This window comes from Pagrus pagrus, assembly GCF_965226575.1.
Source record: "Pagrus pagrus genome assembly, chromosome: 5".
Taxonomy (NCBI): domain Eukaryota; kingdom Metazoa; phylum Chordata; class Actinopteri; order Spariformes; family Sparidae; genus Pagrus; species Pagrus pagrus.
Genome location: NC_140189.1, coordinates 20,073,329 through 20,092,977, shown reverse-complemented (window position 1 = coordinate 20,092,977; position 19,649 = coordinate 20,073,329). Strand labels below are relative to the sequence as shown.

The following is a 19,649-nucleotide window of genomic DNA, read 5'->3' as shown; positions in this document are numbered from 1 at the left end:
AGCTAAAACAGAAACGGAGCGTTTCAGACAGAGGGGGGATACGGTGCTTTAGCACTGGACAGAAAGCTGATGGGTTTTTTGAGCACTAAAGCATGTAAACCTATTCGAGTATTAACCTTAAATACAATTCAGAACCTGAAAATGAGCAGAATACGTCTCCTTTAAGTTATGGTGTCAAAACAGAAGTATAAAAGAAAAGTGCTGCAGGTTTAAAAGCCGAGTATTTCAGTTCAAATGTGTCGACTTAAACCTGTTTTTTTATACCTGAAACTGTCAGTTACCCGCATTTATCCAGGTACCCTCATCAACGCTTTTTCACAGAAACCGAAAATGGATCCTTTGCGCGTCTGACTACATCACATAAAACCGGCTCTAGTGGCTGTAACTGTGTGTGTGTGGACTTTGCCCCCACAACGCTGCTCATTTCCCTCAGCTGGCAGCCAGAGTCAACACCCTGCAGGTTGTCATTTGTGATGTGAGCATGTATAGGAGGGTGTTAAGCTGTCACAGCTGTCATCATGCTTACGTCCAGCTCTGATAAGAGGTGCTTAGTGTGACTCACTCTTTTATTCGCCCTACATCCCTCTGTTTACCTCCGTCACTTATTCCTTCTTCACGGTGGTGGTGGTGGTGTATCCAAGCTTCTCTCCGCCTCCACCAAATGACACAGATCCACAAATATCTGCTCATTTCCTTGATTGACCCATTACGTGGACCATCAAAGAGCTTGTTTCACTGTGGACCTGTAATTTATCACAGTATGACAAATGCTAATTTGCTCTTGAGACGTGCTCTGGAATAATGTCAGCTCCGGCCTCATATTAATCACAGAGAAAAGAACCAGAAGAAGATAAATTTCTTTATTTCTCCCCGTATGAGTCATAATTTGTACAAATAAAGGAAGAATACTCTGTATATATAAAAGATAAAATTATAAGTGTGTGAATAGAAAATACTTAGGGCTTGTTTTTGTCATAATGCTGCCACCCAGTGGCTCATTAGAGGAACTAACTGTTCAGTCCGTGTGTTGAGGCAGCAGCCCGAGAGAGAGGATTTTGAGATGAAGTTGATCTATAACCTGATCTTTAGTGATAAATGAGTAGTAATATGTCAATACTGGGATGTTACTGAAGCCTATACACCTCCCTCCTCCTGCGCTGTCCACTTTTTTTTTTTGTTTTCCCTTCTCTCGGGCTGCATCTTTGGCAAGATTACACATTGGAGGAGGCCAGGCAGGGGGAGTCCGGCGAGGAGAAGAAGTCGCAGAAGCCCTCCTCGGACAGGTGTCCGTACTCGTTGTTGTAGAAGGTCTGTCCTGACAGCTGGCTGAAGAAGGTGGGACGGTGCCGGGAGCTGCAGGCGCCACTGCTTCGACCCAGGGAACCATGGGAGGCTGTCAGAGGCTCTGTGCTGCTGCTGCTGCCTATACGACTGGGTACAGAACATACAAATACAGCTGTCAGCATTACTGTCAAGTACTCGGGCCAAAACAAACAATGAAGCGATTCTACTAATGAGTAAGCCTGATGTAGCTTATTCCTCCGACACAGCGCCATTGTTCTCCAAGAACTATAAGGACACATCAGTGAGCCGTACTATTGTGGTGGCTGACATGTTCCTTCGTTACAATAATCATGGGCTCTGTAGTTTATTTTGAGTCCATCCCACACACACCGCTGCTGTGAATACGAGAGCAGTGGTTTTCAAACTGGGGTCCAGGGACCATGAGGGGCCCTTTAATGGGTTGTTGTAAGTTATAGTGATCCTAATCTTTAAACTGCAAATAAAAAATAATCACAAGACAAAATCCTCTCAGATGTGCTTCTGCTGTGGAGTCCTCGACATGAACATATTGGGAACTTTAGTACAAGCGCATCAAATCCAGCGCTTACAAAACAAACAGTCCTGAACACCAGGACCATTTCCTCCTGTTGGAGCAACTCTGTCAGACACTACAGTTCCCAGCTGTTCCAGGATATGTTTAGCCCAGTGGGCCTGAGACACACCGAAGGACAAGCCAAAATCACTCTGCACTCATTTATTTTTGGTTCTCTGGAAGGTTTTGCCTCTGCATTGGAAAATAAATGCGAACAATGTACCGATATAGTAAATTAAAAAGGTGTTCATTACTTATATAAATGTATACTGCAATAATAATTTATGGTTGTGACGGCACACCTCGACTTTATATTTGTAACTCATTTTTACAGGTTACGAGTGCCACAGAAGGCAAAAAGTAGTGGATGGATGGTTTCCTGAGATTTTTATATAATACCAAAAACATCAAACATAACCTTGTCCTTGAAGTGAAAGAATAAAAACCTTCACCTTCACTCAACAAAAGCTCCACAGGTGTCATAAAGCAGCCAGCAGTAGCCAGAGGTGAGTACAGACCTTCTCAGACATGTTTTGGACATCAGTGGTCTCAACAAATAAAACATGATCTATATAAATGTGACAATTTGGAGCAGCCGTCATTTGCAGGTTGCCAGTTTCAAATGCTTTTGTCTTGTAAGCTGTTGACAGGTTGTTTACGCCACTTTTTTGCGTTCCCCGTGATAGAAAACAACAAGCGTACAGCTGACTTTCTTTTGTTTGCACTCTCTTATTATATAGTTTATGATGGACATCCATGTTTAAGTTTGTTTTTGTTTCCGTTTCAGTCAATTTTCTGTTATTACATCTCAGTTCATATGGTTGTTGGTTACTTGTTAGTTTCCCACCATTGTTGCTACTGGAGATATTTATTTTTTAACTTCTTAAATATCATTCAGGATTTTCTGTAACACCGTATGGCTGCGTAAAATGTAAGATGGAGCAATGCTGCAGATGTTTCACTTAGTCTCTGACAGCTTTGATTATGGATGTGAACACTTGGGAGCTGCTCTCACAGGAAAGCTTCCTCCTCCACTCTGCTCTCAGTAGGAGTGAGTCGTTAGAGAAATAAGTCTTGTTCTTTACTTTTGGCGATGACCTTTTCGGCTAAGTTGGCTGTTCAGTGCTTTGCTAAGTAAAACCCTGAAAACTTTGATAAATACGGGCTTTAGGTTCAGATGACTCACACGGTTGCTTACTCCTACTTAGCCATGCATTACACAAGACTCTGCTGATGCTTACTTCCTTTGCAGTTGTACTGTAGTTTCACTGCATACGTGATGTGAGAGAACGACTGTTTTCTCACACTGACTCTGAAACATCTAGAAAAGTAGCCTTTACCAATACATCTGCATGGTGTTGTTTCACAGTGAGACTAAATAACCGGCTGCTCTCTCGTCTCATCTTTCAGTTTCAGACACTTGTATTGATCATCAGCTTTTGGTATGATTAACCTTTTTGAGACGGCACCCCTGTGCTGATGTTCGATCCTCTCAAATTCTTCGGAGGCCAGAACCATCCCGCTGTCCGTCTGGTTGTCCTGGGAAGAGACACAGTGGGACATCATGTGAATTAAGTGCCTTTGGCTGACCCCGCTGCTGCTGCGTCTGAGTGCAGCGACTATTTTTGGTAATTATCCGAGGGGAAGATTTCCAAAGACGAATGGCATTCGCAAAATGTCAGCAGCCGACTCACATTTTTCAACGATCAACAGGGAGAGGAAGGGCTTACTTGAGGAGCTTTCTGTGGGTGCATCTCCAGGGGCAACTCCTCAAATGTCTTCACTCTGGGCTGGCACATTTTGGAGGGTCCCACGAACACACAGCCGGTGAAGGGCACGCAGTTGTAATACCTGGTCAAAAAATAGAGAAAGGGTTTGTCAGATTAAAACACGATAGTCGACGTACAAATGACAGGAGATAGGAAGCGGAGGAGGGTCCAGAGCAGGTGGGAATACGGGAACCAGAAGCAGCTTGAATTTTTTAAATACTTTTAGTCTTGAAAAAGGTCGACTTCAGGCTGCGGTCTGCGGTTTGAAAGTGATGATAAATGGAGTTATTATCAGCAGAATCATTTCCCCTTTTCATAAAAAAAATGTCATCTCATTAATCAGTTGAAAAAATATTTGAAAATACAGACGTGCCAACACATCTGGGTGATAGAACATGATTCATTCAGAGAGAGCCTGTCTCTCTCAGCCCTCAGCTCTTTGGTTCACACTACGGATATACTTTTAACTTTCAGTTTCAAAACAGGCAAAAAAAGGAAAAGAAAATAGCACAGCTGGCAGTGGGCACTCTGTGTGCAATCGTCTCAAAACGGACAGAACGGTACATTTGCTGGGGACTATTTTCAGCTGTGGATTTAGTGGTAAATACTAGTGAGTATTTACGGCAGCAGGGCGGCGCGTGTGTGTGTGTGTGATCGTCTCAAAATAAACTTCAGTGTGTGCATTCATAGTAATTAAGGAACATGTCACCCAGGGCAAGGGTGTAGTTTACTGATGTATTTTCACGGTAGTGAGGAACAAAATATATCAGGCCATGGCTACACTGCAATGCAATTCATTGTCGGTGCATGAGATTGCTTACAATAAGAAACATATCACCAGATAAAATGATTTAAACATGACAGTCTCCCAGGTCCCAGTTTCTTTTCCTTTCACGGGGTCTTGAAGGACAACAGGAGCACCCATAAGTACCTGGCGGGCAGAGTGTTGCAGGCCAGTCTCAGCTCCTCTTCAGATGGAGGCCGTGATGACGCCTGTGAGAAGCCGTCATCCTCGGAGCTCTGCGAGTGGTTCAGGGGGACGTAGTCCTTCCCGTCCTGAGGGAAATACGACTTAAAATTAAACCCTTTACAAACTCAAATTTGAGAATTTGAGAATTCATGGCTCTCCAGCAGTGAACTCACGGGCAGGCTGTTGTCCTGCAGCAGGTCTCCCAGGATCTGCACCAGGGCCGGGAACGTCGGCCTCCCTTTGGGCTCACCCTGCCAGCAGGCCAGCATGATGCCATATCTACCAGCAGAGGGCAGCACCATCACAACAAAGAAGACACTGTGGCGTTCGGCTACAAGTTTGCTCTTGTGTCTTAAATTTAAAAGTAAGTCGCTCTAATTTTTGATATTTAAGAGCAGATTAATATCTGCTCTTGTGATTGGGTTGATCAGACAAAGACATTCTCAGCCTGTAAATCTTATTTGACTGAAAGATTGTTTTATCTAAGAGGCAGATTAGTAAGAAAAAGCACATTACATTTCAGGGGAGGCTGTCTCTGGCGATCTCATCCTGACGCCGTCTTTCAATCGTTTGCAGAAGTCTTCGTCGATCTGTACTCCTGGGTACGGAGACGCACCTGAGGGTGCACAAACGGAGGACGAGACATTAATAAACATCTCAGGTTAAGTCATTGTTTGGATAACAGTCATGGAGATTTCCTTTTGCTTCCAAAGGAATACATTTCCAAACTGCTTTTGGCAGGAACGGAGACATTTTTATAAACAGCCGGTCCAACTGTTCCTTTCTTCTGATTTCTATACAAATGCGGCCTCACAAAAGATGAATTGAGTGTGCTGTGATTTTGTCTTTACCCAGTGAGAAGATTTCCCAGAGGAGAACTCCAAAGGACCACACGTCACTCTGGCTGGTGTACACTTTGTCAAAGATGCTCTCCGGAGCCATCCACTTCAAAGGCAGACGAGCCTGCGAGAACCAGACGCGTGTTACACCACGGTCACATAAACAGACGTGATACCTATGCCTTTATATGTAATCATTATGTGGGTGATTCCAGAAACCAAACCGAAAAGGGACTTAATGTTTCCCCACAGTGAATGGAGATGGATAATAAACGTAAAGCGAGCGTGAGGGTGCCGTACGTTGCCTTTCCTGACGTAGTCGGGGTCTTTGTATATGTCTCTGGCCAGGCCGAAGTCACAGATCTTCACGATGTTGTTCTCCGACAGGAGAATGTTCCGCGCTGCCAGGTCTCTGTGGATACACTGTGGATACACACACGGCCACACATACATCATAACTCAGCCGACAGGTGTGTGTGCATGTGTGTATGCATGTGTGTGTTTGTGGACTGTTCGCATGTGGTGCTTTCACCTCTTTTTTTCTCTGATGAGTGAATAGCAGAGATGATTTGCAGTAAGTAAAAAGCGAGTTGGCAATTTGAGTTGTCTGTTGACTTAAAATCTGTGTGTGTGTGTGTGTGTGTGTGTGTGTGTGTGTGTGTGTGTGTGCGCGTGTGTGTGCGTGTGTGTGTGTGTGTCTGTGCCAGTTTGTAACTGGGACTGGACTTTGTCTTGGCCCGGCTGAGCTCTGTGGAATCGTTGTAGGAGATCCAACATCCTTCACAAAGCTGTCAAGTAAACAAGCCTACAGGATAACGACGGTTTGAGGGAGTCGTTAAAGCCAAGCCATTGTCACCATTTAAATTTCATTATTCATCCGATTACCAGCGGATTCATACGTGAGATAGGCTGTGGAAGTAAGTCGACAATAATGGAAATGTAAAAGCATGTTTTGATGGCAGGTGAGTTGTTCTGCAGTGCTGAAGAGCGTGCACATCGTCCACACTTGATTTGATTTATTTCATTTTATTAGTAATTTAATTGTATTTTTTTTTTTTACTTTACTTTTTTATTTAACATTTTTTATTTTTTAACCTGATATTTCAAATGTTTTATTCTATTTGTAATTTCATGTATTAAATCAAAATTAAATACATTTTAAGTGAACATGTATTCTACTATCGTAATTAATTGCCAGTATAATTTAATTTTTAATTTTAACACACATATTTATATTTTTATTTTATTAATCCAGTCCGAACTAATCTAGTTTCTTTTCACACTCCTTTGTATTGATGACGATTTTACTTCACTGATGCATATTGATCACCTGACACTGGGGACATAAGTAAATAAGTTCAGGAACATCATATCACTCATAGCTACCCTACCTCTTCTCTTAGTACTGCTTCTTTTATTTAAGCCAATGATCTGAATACTTCTTCTACAACTGTAAACATTTGTTTGTGTTATTAATTCATTTTTTTTATATATATATATACAAAATTATCATTATTTGGATTTCCACCATTTTGGACAGCAATAAAACATCTAATGTGGAAAAGGACACCAACATTGACTCTTGTATGCCATTTTTTTTCTCCAAAGATCTTCATCAACTATCCACAGTTTGTTTGGCAGCTGTGAGTGGTGCCGTTTTGGGAATATATTTAATTTTCTCACTTCTCCTGAATAAACACACCACACAGTCAGAACCTGAATAAGATTAGTATGCAGTATGGCATCGCCGCACAGCTCTAGTTTATTGTCACACGATTAATTAATGAGCTCAAAGGCCTGAAAAGCTGAATGATCCAGGCTACAACCTGCTGCCCCTGAGGCCGACTTCTGCTGACAACTCAACGCGGCTCAGTCACTAATTGACTGAGTAAAATCTTGACAATTAACCTGTGTGAAAATGTTGACAATTAACCTTTCTGGAGGCCAGGAACTCCATCCCACGAGCCACCTGGAAACTGTAGCAAATGAGGTCTTCTATCGTCAGAGGAGTTTTCCACAAGTCCTCCACTGGAGACAGAAGATGAGGGAAAGGGCAGTCATGGAAAGAAAAAGGAAAAATGAAACAATTGTAACAAGACAAATAGTTAAATAATTTACTCCTGTGAATTAAATCAGACTCACTTTTCTCCACAGCAGGAGTCTGAGCGAGCGCGTTGGATGACGGACTCTGAGGAGCGGTGAGCGTGGAGGAGGACGGAGAAGGTGGGTGACGAGCCCTTTGGTCCATCTGGCCAGCCTCGATCATCCGTCTCACCTGGCTCTGAGTCTTAGGAGAGCGATCCTGCGTGAGGGAAACAATTCAGGCCAATATCAAAAAAGAGTTACAAAATACACCGATGTTAAAAAATTGTTTGGAATCGCCTGCCGTCAAAGCTTGATTCAATACGCTCAGATGGCTGAGAGGACTACTCAGTATCTCAAAATGGTCTTTCATGCTTTTAGGTTGCAGACAGTTACAACAGTATTCCCCCCTGTGGTGCATCACTGAACTATTGCTCTTACCTACGAATATGACTCTTTCTGTGGGTTGAGCTGCAGACACATTATCACAGCAGGACACACAAATATAAAAGGGTAGAGACTAGTTCAGTGTGTAGTGTTTTGGATACCCTGTATGGGAGGAAGAACTCTCTCTTGGCTCGGAGGAAGTTGGACAGATTCCCGTATTTGCAGTATTCCACTACCACCATCAGCGGACCTGATGACACAGACAATTGATTTATCTTGTTATCATAGCAGTACAGTAATAAAACAGCTACAAATCTTTCAGCACACTTCAAAATGTTTTCTCTCTCATTGAAATGATTTCTGCCTCTTGTTCAGGAGCCAGTGAGAGCTGCTTTTCCTTTTCTGAAAGCATTTCCTGCCCGAGGTTAGCTCCGAGGCAAATTGCTGCTTTTGTTTAGGGTAAACATTTTCAGATGGTTCGCCCCTCAGAAATGTGCTCTCTGGGTCAAATTGATATATGGACATAAAATTAGGGGTGTCACAGAAAAACAGAGGCAGCTGTTTGCTCAAGATGTTGTGTGGAAGCTGCGGGGGGTAGACAAAAAAATGTTAACAGCTCCGAGAAAAGGAATTCCACTCAACAGCAGAACTAAAAGAGATCATCTGTGCCCAAACTGCAGGTGTTTGTTTCTGCAAACACTAATGGTCTGCACACATTTACATATCAAATGCCACAGGAAACTCTCTCTAAAATCATGACAACATATTTTTGCTAAGACGATTGTTACAGTCGGTTAAACAGAACTCATTATGATACGAAAATAAAATGTTTTTAAACACACACATATGAATTGTAATACAGTATAAACCCGTCCTCACCGTTTGGTTTAGTGCAGGCTCCCAACAGGTTCACCACATTCAGATGGTGACCGATGTGAATCAGTATCTTCAGCTCCGACATCAAGGCCTTATGCTCACTGGCTGTGGCTCCATCTGAAACAAACACCCACAGAGTGAACATCATGCATGAAACATTTCCTTTTGTTTACTCTTTGTAAACACATTTCATTTTGTGTGTGTGTGTGTGTGTGTGTGTGTGCTAAAACAACTTCAGATGTGTACATCAGTGGCATCTTAGAAAGTTTCCAACAATACTCATATGCAGTACACATCCAGAGCGCATACACAACAGTTCTCACCCTTCAGCATCTTGACAGCCACTGTGTCCAAACTGTTGCTCTTGTTGATGCCGTAGATTGAAGCCTCAATCACTTTCCCAAAGGCACCGTGGCCTAAAACCTTCCCTGTGTCAGGAGAAAGCACAGAAACACGACTGAATATCCATGCCCATTGATCTCTGCAGACTTGCTTTTAGTCTCACTGGAATACACAAACAGCTGTAGATGTAAATTCATCTGGCATCTATACAGACGAAGGGGAGGAAGTAGAATAGAATCTCAATTGCAGGATTTGGAAACATGTCGCCACGAGTCCCTCTCACGGAGCAGATGCTTTTCCTCCGGGCGTTTATCAAAAGCTGTGCTGGGAATGAGCACATATTTAACATTAGCACTTTACTTGGCAGCACTTTGCCCGGCTGGCTGCCGTCCAAACTCATGCCATTAAGGATTCTGGAAATGGAAAACTAATTCAGTTTCATCCATCTATTCGCTCTCATCCCCTGCCTGTATATTCCTCCCTCCCATTCACTCATTTATTCCACCATCCACCCTTCCTATCCCAATGGCTCACCCAGTCGGAGTCTGTCCCTGGAGATCTCCCACTGCGAGGAGTCGTAAGGCAGGTATTCACACTGCTCATCCAGAGGCACCTCCCCCGGGTCCATGATGATTGATAGATAGCCTGTCTTTATGTCTGCCGGGTTAACCTGAAGTTCAGAGAGAGGAAGGGTTGATGTGAGGTGAAGAGGGGCTGAGGTGGATACGGTAAATGAAGCGCTGGAGACGTGGCACAAAAATAAAACACCGAGCAGAGAAAGAAATGAAACGTGTACTAAACATCTAATCCAGGCTGTGGGGTTCTCCTTTTTCCATTATTACCACACTTAGGAAGAAAAACAGCTGATTTATCACAATAGATGAGTCTAACGTGGTTTGCGATCAAGCTGTACGCAAGAGCTTCTTGTCAAAGCTCCTGAAAACTAAAAACTTTCTGTACAAAATTTCTATCCATTGGCTATTGAAAGGCACATTACAGTAAAAATGACCCTTTTACTGTGGGATGGCTTTCAGGGCCAGCTGCAAACAGCAAAAATGCTAGTGTTGCCTGGGTACTGATGGAGAGACCTCGAAATGAAAAACGCTGCACAGCCATCACGTTGATAAGCCTATAATAATGGCACTGCCAGAATGTATGCATTATAAGAATATGTTCATGACATCTGCAGTCTCTGGTTGTGAATGTACATTCATGGACAGCAGGTACCTTTATTACCCTCACACACAACGGGATCTAATGGGTCTTGACTATTTGTGCCTTTTCTACCCAATTGCAGGATAAGTTCACGTAAAAATGAAAATCCAGTCATGATATACTCACCCCCATGCCAGCCGCTGTATATTCATATGTGAGAATAGTAACATAGGTATTACGAACCTGCTGATATAAAGTCGGCTAGCTCCTGTAATCTTTGGGGTTTTGTCTGTTTTCACCTCTCAGCTCATTAAACTGTCTGCTGCTTTTAAAGGGTTAAAGATGTTGAGAGGAGCTCGCCTGATGTGATTGGCTCATACTGGAGGGCAGCCCAGAGGCCACAAGTGAACAAGGGAGCAAGAGACAAAAAGACAGAGGTCCTGTTAAGAGAGAGAAGAGATAAAGATCCATCTCTGCATATCGAGCCATCTCGAAATTAATTCCAACTCGAACTATGAAACGCTGCCGAGCGGCTGTGTGTGGAGATCTAACATGTGACCAAATGAGGAAAAATAAAAAGCAATTTGAGCCTCATTGTACAGATGCTCGTTGTTAGGGGCTAACAGACTCATTGGACTATCAGTTACACTCTCAGCTGGTAAATCACAGGCTCTCTTAAAGATCAAGCGTGTTGAGCTCAAACGCCGGCAGACATGTTGTGAGACAGAGGTCAAAGCGTCTCCGTCACAGTCTGCCAGTTTCTCGCACAAACACGCAGACACACAGGGAAGAGCGACGGCCTCTGACCCGCTTCACGTTGCAGAAGATGAGGATGAGCAAGGCCCAGAAGAACACAGCGATGACTCCGGTCCCGATGAGGATTACAATCTCCACGTTGGCCTTATCACTTGACCCTTAACAGAGAGGAAGAAGAAGAATGAGACACACACACTTTCCTCTTACATTTCATTATTCAATCTTTGATGACATTGCTCCTTACTGCCTGTAGGGGGTGCTGTATCACAAACTATCTTTGTTGCGAGCTCCTTACATTAAATCTGTAGGATACCTCAACGTGCTATAAAGGCCATTTACTCAATCGAGCCATTCATCTAGAGACCACCTCCTGCAACACTCCCATTCAATCATTCATTCTGAACACATGCGCCATGCCCCGACAGTCATTGACTTTGATTTGATTGTGGTGAGTTGCACAAAACAGAAGCCCGAAACCTCGAGCTGCAGTGAAAAGCGCAAGAGGTGAATGACTAAAATCCAGACCTTCACATTTTGTGTGACAGGCTGAGAGCCCGAGGGCAGCTGTGATTTCAGCCATGAGTGCACTCGAAAAAAAGCACGTCGGCAGTGGTGGAGTCAGGTGTCACGGTGTGTGTGTGTGCATGTGTGTGTGTGTGGCTGTCTCACCGATGACCTGGACGGCGGCTGAGGAGTGGACGCACCCGCGCTGGTTGCAGGCGGTGCAGGTGTAAAGCCCGGCGTCCTCCTCTCTGACCCTCTGGATACTCAGCGTGCGGTTTGAATCCTGCAGCTGGACCCCTGCGAGGAGAATAATAAGTGACAAACACGCACACACTGCAACAACATTTCTCAAAATCTCCTCACACCTCTGGAATCCAAACTAAACTAGTCATTTATAATCCCGTCACCCGTGCGGCGACCCGCATGTCCCCGCAGCCTCTCCGACTGAACCCAGAGCATCAGCTGTCACTCAGGCCCATATTGACTGCCCCTCTCCCCACCTCCCGCCCCCTCATCTCCTTCAGATGTTAAGAAGAGGAACGCGCTGAGAGAGCTAATGAGCCATGTCCATCGGCCTGCAGGGTTTTATGTGTGTGTGTGTGAGTGTGTGTGTGGGTGTATTCTTGTCGCTGGTTCTGTTTGATACGTTTTGCTCAGTAGTTTGAGTGTGTGGGTGGGCTGGTGGGCGGTTCTGTATCTGTGTGTGTTGGCTTCTAATAGCCGGATTGCCGTTTGTCATGATGGAAAGAGCAACAAAAGAAAAACATCAACAAGTGCCTGAAGTTGTCTGAGTAAATATTACCAGAGCTTCCTGTTTCTGCTCTTTTATCTAATGTGAAGTCCTCGTAATCTCACTGGAAGACACGAGTCCTGCTAAATTAAGGCCCCGAAGGTGAAAACTTCATGAGTAACTGTTGTGCTGTGTGTGAGAGGGTTCAGGTGGCTGGCGGGTGGGCGGCTGCGCTGTTGTGTAAACGCATGCATCACCTGTGTAGGTGTATCCACGCACCTGACATTTGGTGGAGAGGCTGGCTGTCTTTGAACCAGTAGAGGCGGGGCAGCGGCCTGCCCTCCACGTCGCACTCCATCCGCAGGGACTCGGTCACATTCACTGTCTGGTTGGTGAGGCTGCGTTTGTAGCGAGGCGCCTCCAGGGCTACACAAAGAGGACAAAAGACGGAGAAGAGGGCAAGAGAAGGAAAGGGGGAGATAGGCATTATGATGCCAGATCATCTCAAGGACTGTAAATGTACATGATATTTACCGAAGGCTCTCGAAGGATTGGGAAAAAAAAGGACAAAAGTCAAAGAAATCCCATTAAAATGTACATGCATCCTCCAGGCACTGATGCCAGGTTCCAGCACACAACATGAATGAAGCATGAGTTTGTTTGTGCGTTTCAGCCCTGCAGCGTCTCAGCTCTGTTCTGTTGTTATATATTAAAGCGGCACAAACACCAGGTTCTCCTCTCCATCATGTGTATATCAGTCTGCGTAGGCACTTCCACGAGAGTGTGTGTATTTTTAAGCCTGCAGCATCTCGGCGACCCGTGTGTGTTTCCGCTGCCAGGGGTGGAGCTTTTCTCTATAATTAACTCTCCGCGCCGAGCAACGTTTGTGCAAGTATGTCTGTGTCTGGATCTCTTTTAGCCCTCACCTTTGACAGAGATGTATCTGAACAGACACTGTTTCTCCCCGCTGCGCCTGCTTTGAGCCTCACACACATAATGACCCTCATCCTGCAGCCTGATGGAGCCGATGGTGAAGTCCAGGACCCAGCTGTTGGAGGGCTCCTGGAAAGAGAGCTGGCCGTCGAGGGTGTCCGCGTAGAGGCGCACGCTCCTGCAGTCCAGCTCCTGGGGCTTGCTGTGCTCGTCCTGCAGGGCCCGAGGGTCGAGGCGGTACCACTGCAGCTGCTCGTAGGTGTAATTGTCAGCGCTGCAGCAGAGGGACACTCTCTCCTGCTCCAGGGGGTTTTCCGAGGGCTGGACGTCCACACTGAACCCCTCAGGGATGGCTTTGAAGACACAGAGACACGGAATAAACAAACTGACCTTAAAGGACAACACTGCTTCGTACTGTTTTACTTTGTTCATATGTGGCGGACCCTGCCACCTTTCTGGCTTCAAGCAGTGTTCTGGGGACATTATTTTCCTCTGAGAACAGCTTGTTTATTAAGTTATGGATAAAATAAATGTTTCCCAGTTTGTTTTATTACCTCATTAATATTGTAAACATTAAAATTCTGAGTTTTTATTTCTTCTCCAAAACGACATAGTGCCCCTTTAAGTTTATAAAAAACTTAAACTGTAAATAGTTCTCTTACTGATGTGATTCATTGTTGTTCTGTAAACAGTTTTTTACAAACTGCAACTTCTAATCAACTCAAATCAATTTCAGGCTTAAAGGTGCAATATGTAAGAATTGGCTACCTGTCGAATTTATACTCTAAACAAATAGGGGGGCAGCATATCACCAGCATAACCCCTAACTGCTGCTGTAGCTACCATATGCTAGTTAGTTCGGTTAGCCGTGCAGCTAGCGATCCAAACTGGGAGCTCGGGCAGCGTGAGATTGTTTTCACTGCTAGCACCGGAGGTTTGGGCCGTGACGGGCCAGGGCTAGCTGGTCAGCGTACTAAACATGCTTTGCAACACAACACAAAGACGTCATAACATCGAAACTTTTATTTCTTCACATTCTGTTGATAATCGCACTTAATTTTTGAATGTTTTTGACATAAAACTCGTAGCTACTGCACCTTTACGTTTGCAAATTCATTTAAATTAACTTTTACCATGCAGAAAGTTTCGGTTTTATATTCCCAGCTTGAGATTTCTACTTGCATGCCAATAAAAGAGAAGCGAGTGGGATTTCTGTGGTGCTCGCTGTTTGGAAAGTGAGATTTCAGAAATCAAAAATGACGACTCGTTACGCCGGCTAATCCACAGACCAACCGAACTCTTTTCATTAGGATTATTTCTTCAGAGCATTATGAGACGATGCAGCCTTGGGCACAGACATGTAAACGTTTTAGCTAATTATTTGCAATTATTTTGGTCATAAAGAGAGGCTGTCTAAATTCTCTCCAAACCCTCCTGACCAGCAGATCCACACTGAAACTCTTTTATATTGACACAAAAGTACGATGTAAAGCAAAGAAAATCAGTCAGAACAACTGTGATTCAGGTTCATTTGCAGTCAAACATGTTTAAATTGTTTTACTACTTTGTATTTAATCTTAATGTGCACTGTGCAGCTACATGAGAGAAAAATGGACAAAAACATTCAAAATCAGATCAGTTTCAAGTTTACAATATGAAAGGATTAAACAAACAAGATCAGGACTAATTCTAGCTGAGCCCTGTGGCTTTTCAGTGAAAGCAGCCACTTCAAACAGAAGTTTCTAGTCAGGGCCCCGAAACTTATTCTGCCCCTGAGTGTAATGTGATGTTATTGTAATGGGGTGAAGCTAGAAACTACAGAGACTGTTATCTCTAAACTTTGACAAATTAAACAAAAATGATCTGCATGGCTAAACACTACTGCAGGGGATTTAGGGGAAATAAGCTCTTCTAATCACTCTGTGTTTGGTGCTCTTTGTTATTGAATTCGGGGTGCACCCCAGCCCGACATACTTACTGGTTACATAGAAGTAGATCAGCCGCTCATCTTTGCCAGCTTTGTTCTCGGCAGAGCACTTGTACATGACGGAAACACTGGCGTTGCGAATCTGAAGCCTGCTCACTATCTGTGAGGTGAGAAAAGGTTGGCGAGACTTGAATTCATCAGGGGGAGACACAGGTTTCTTAAAAGGAAGTGCAGTCTGCAATCATGTAATGCTTCTGTGAGCTGACACAAACCAGAGTTTGGGCTGACGGGCCGACAAGAGGCGAAAGCCACTCAGGTGTGAGCGGAAACACATCAGAGTGCATGTTTCTGTGTTGATTTACTCCTATGTTAAATGTGCAGACCTGTGTATGTGCACATGTGTACCTTGCATGCGTGTCTGGGTGTGTTTATAAGCAGTCCTCACAGGAAGTCTGCAGAGGAAGGCTGATCTAAATATTTCTACTGTGGAAATGGTGCTTGATTGACAAATTTTGTTATGGAGCTCAGAATTTGGGACGCTTACATAAAAACATCAGTTCACAGATAAGTCCACTTACATAAATGTCTTATTTTCTGGGTGTCATTTTTCTTACAGGAATTGTCATCGCAGATCATAAAATCATGTCACATCATCATTCTTTCTTTTCCTCCATGAGAAGGGGTGTTTCTAATGAAGGTAACAATCAAAAAATGAATGAAATGAACCTTTTCTCGGCCATCCACCACCTCGACTGACGTTTCGATAGCCTCGATTTCATTCACCGCGTCTTCCGAGTTAATGTCCTGCCAGTTCTGACAGTCGGCGATCCTGTCACTCCGGCCCTTCCTGTCTCGTCGGACCCTGGAGTGAAAACACAGACACAGTCATGACATGTCCCCTCATTGACATGCACAGCAGAGAGTGGGCAGTGGGGGAGAATTCAGAAGCTCATCGAACCAGACATCCTGATGTTTTATGAATGTTTTCCCCCCCCCCGTGCTCTGGATTGCATTTCAGATCCAAACATCAGCTCACATCCCAAAGCTGAGGCAATTATGCTAAGTGTCCTGGCAACTAATGGAAAAAATATGGTATCAATTTCTGTTATGACGATCCATAGTGTGAACATCACAGCAGAACTAATGAAACATGAAATGGGATCTTGTTTTGCATTTTCTCCTGAAGGAGCGCTGCAGTATCCTACCGTAACAGCAGGTAATCAGGGTCAGTTCCATTTTACTCTCTTCGTGGTGTACATACATACTGTATTTCACAAATAAGTCACACTTATTGTATTCATTTACATATTGTAAATCAGTTATTTGAGAAATTAGACATAAGCCGAACTGGAGAGCTGGAGTCAAGGTTGAGCCCGCAGTGTTTCAGAGTGTACTGCCCATAAGAACAGGTTGGTCCATATACACATATTATTACTCAGTTAATTGAGAATTAAATTGTGTGGGTGAAAGAACCTGTTTTGATAAGCTCAGAATAATTTATTGTCAGCTAAATTCTGGTCATGACTATTAGTATAAGATGCAACTGCCCTGGTTTCATTGACAAAAAGCCGATAGGATTTTTCAAATTGGATTTCGTATTGTTGCAGAAAAAAAGCTCTGTGGCAAACACAAGTTTATCACACTTACACGTCACAATCAGCAAGATGATCTTCACAAATGAACAGCACTTATGTGATTTCTAAAGATAAAGTTAGGCTATAAATGAGAGAACACGGGCGATGCTACCTTTCATCCCCGCAGGACTCTATGAAATCCTTAGATAAATATAGGATTCAGCCTGATGGATGATTTAACAGAAATAACTCAACACGTTTGCCAAGAGTTCATTTAGTTTTTTTCTGAAGTTAGCTTATTGGTTGTTGTCGGTGTGTTGTGTTGAAATGCTAATGCTAGCTAAGGTTAGATCAGACAAGCAGAAGTATTTAGCTAACTTATTGGAGTTGAGTTGTAGGATAATGTGACAGGTAACACTTTTGAGTAAATATGGTGTTACTGGCTCACATTAATAGCGACTGTTATTAAACATTAATAACCTTTGGACACGCTAACGCTACCGTAACGTCTTCCTCTCATTAACGCTACATGTTTTGAGATTGGATAGACTCATCATTGTAAACACGTTAGCATTAAGCTAAAGCACTGCTGTGCCAAAAGGCAGCCTCACAGAGCAGTTAGCATGGCTGTAGAGTCTCAGTCTTTTTATATCCATTTTTCTATTTCATTTAGTTAAATACAAAATAAACACAAATAAAGGGGATAGTATTCTCTACGAGAATTACAGACCTGTGAGGGAGGGGTAAGACCTCATTCTGTAGTAAGATCAAATTTACAGAAAATCTTATTGAACAGTTATTTTAAATTAATAAATGTAACTAAATAATCAGAAACCTTTACAGATTTAGTTAGTGGCAGGTCTCAGGTGGGTTGGGTTCTGCCGATGACCCCAGTATTTCTAAAATTCTGGCTGGACTGCCCTGATCAATAACATGCCTGAGTCAAAGCTTTGCCCTCATAATACAATTAATAATACAAGGAACAGTTAAACATTTTGGAAAATACACTGATGCTCTTTCTTGCCCTACATTTACACTTTGCTTTTTGTATGTAATAAAGGCGCTGGAGGGATGATTGTTTACTTTTGGACAGAGGTCAGTGATATTTATTCAAGCAGTGTGACTAAAACAGACACTGTCCTCATTATGTGAGACCATCCACTGTTGTAAATAGTAAGTCAAGAGAACCTTTTCCAATCCACATGAGATGAATACAGTGCCATCTTCAGTGACACTTCACTTTTCAATGTATTTGTACAAATGAAGAAGAATAAAGACACTTTTGTTTACCTTCCATATGTCCTTTATTGTTAATTCAATAACATGAGCTGTTTTTTTTGTGTGACTGATGGTGGAATGGACCCCAAGAAGAATAGCCAAAGCGCTGCCACCATTCACAGGCTGCTGTGACCCAGACAGATTTATTTGTCCTGCACTATACGTATGTTTGACCATCAGATTAAAAAACAGGCAATTCAATTCTTATATATCAGAGAAGGTCAACGCAGCCATGCTTCAGTCAGCGCCCATGAAATGTCACATTCGACAGAACCTGAACTGGAGAGCTGGAGCTTAAGTTGAGCCTAACCTGCCACTGTTGTGTGTTTTTCTGAGTGTGCAGCTTATGAGAACAGGTCGGACAACGTGTTTGTACTCGTGTTGCATGCCCACATGGAAAAGGTCAAGAAGACAGCAATAACTTTAAAAATTAAGCCTTGGAGGAAGATGAATATCAGAGAGATATTCAGCAGAAGGAAAAGGAAATAACGGAAATGTACTGTAAATGGCCGCCCAGAGGATCCATTACGTTGTGATGTGGGAGTCAGCAGAGATGGAGAGCCCAGGGTGATGCCTGGTAATAAGTGTGTGTGTCAGAGTTTATCTGTGCATTTGTGTGTGTATAATACATAGCACCCTGATGGACTCAAACACACTTAGGTGGTGTATGTGCATTTCAGACACATGAATGAGCTGTGTGTTTGCCTACGTATGTCAGGCAGTGAGGCTGCTGTGTGCTAGATGAACCATGGCCGACCAGCCGCAGAGTAACAGGCACATTATTACCGCATGGGGGAGGAACAGGTTGGACACTGAACAGACACACTTTTCCTTTCGTCTTCTCTTTCCTCTATTTACGTCTCCTCCACCTTCCCCTAATCTCCGCTGCTTTCATCCACCTCCACATCTCTTTCTTCATCATCTCCTACCTCTCCTCTTCCCTCAGAGCCAGTGGATAATTTCACACTGACCTCTTCACGCTCGGCATCCCACTCCTCTCCTCTGTCCTGTTAGATCAAACCTTATCTTCTCCCACACTGGTTACACAGTTTGGAGGGAAAAAAAGTCCTGTGTGTGAGTTTGTGTAACTGGGAGAGAAGTTTTTCTTACAGTCTGCTCTGAGTGCTGTTGAGGACACAAGGACCCCAGGCCCTCCACTGCCAGCTGATGTTGGGAGCTGGGAGACCATAGGCGGTGCATGTTAGAGTCTGGCTGCTGCCGCTGGGGTAAGGGCTGGACGGATCTGCCACTTCTTTCTCGTGGATCTGTGGGGGAACTGAGGAAAAGAAGAGCCAATAAATAATATTCATAGGTTACGAACCAATCCCAGTATATATACAATGGGCAGAGCAAGGAAACCCTGGGCTATATGCCAGTCAGTCATAGGGAAAATGCAAACAGAGAAAACATCCTAAACAGCTATGAGAAATTTAAGGTCTCCTGGAGATCTAATTTAATTGTCTTTGGACTAAAAGAGTAAATTAAAACCTGACTGAAACACGACTAGACCACTAGAAAACAGAGAGGAAAACTTGCCGGGGATAAAAGAGAATATATAAACTTTAAAACATAATGAAGTACAAGAATAAAACGTGTTTAGGTGTGATTTCAGTTTGATTAGCACCCAGCAATTAGCGTGCTAACACCATCC

At 43.6% G+C, this 19,649-nt stretch overlaps 1 protein-coding gene across 1 annotated transcript in view; it reads right to left on the bottom strand.

Moving 5' to 3' along the window:
- Positions 1-846: 846 nt before the first annotated feature.
- flt4 (fms related receptor tyrosine kinase 4) overlaps positions 847-19,649 on the bottom strand; it is a 47,182-nt gene continuing 28,379 nt past the window's right edge. Inside the window, 21 exon segments of the mRNA XM_084352336.1 lie at positions 847-1,431; positions 3,330-3,415; positions 3,607-3,727; positions 4,577-4,701; positions 4,789-4,894; positions 5,132-5,231; positions 5,467-5,578; positions 5,755-5,877; positions 7,388-7,482; positions 7,597-7,756; positions 8,085-8,173; positions 8,803-8,916; positions 9,123-9,227; positions 9,676-9,811; positions 11,104-11,210; positions 11,722-11,853; positions 12,566-12,712; positions 13,213-13,572; positions 15,198-15,306; positions 15,873-16,008; positions 19,109-19,274. Coding sequence (XP_084208462.1) covers positions 1,212-1,431; positions 3,330-3,415; positions 3,607-3,727; positions 4,577-4,701; positions 4,789-4,894; positions 5,132-5,231; positions 5,467-5,578; positions 5,755-5,877; positions 7,388-7,482; positions 7,597-7,756; positions 8,085-8,173; positions 8,803-8,916; positions 9,123-9,227; positions 9,676-9,811; positions 11,104-11,210; positions 11,722-11,853; positions 12,566-12,712; positions 13,213-13,572; positions 15,198-15,306; positions 15,873-16,008; positions 19,109-19,274 — 2,849 coding nt within the window. The 3' untranslated portion in view covers positions 847-1,211.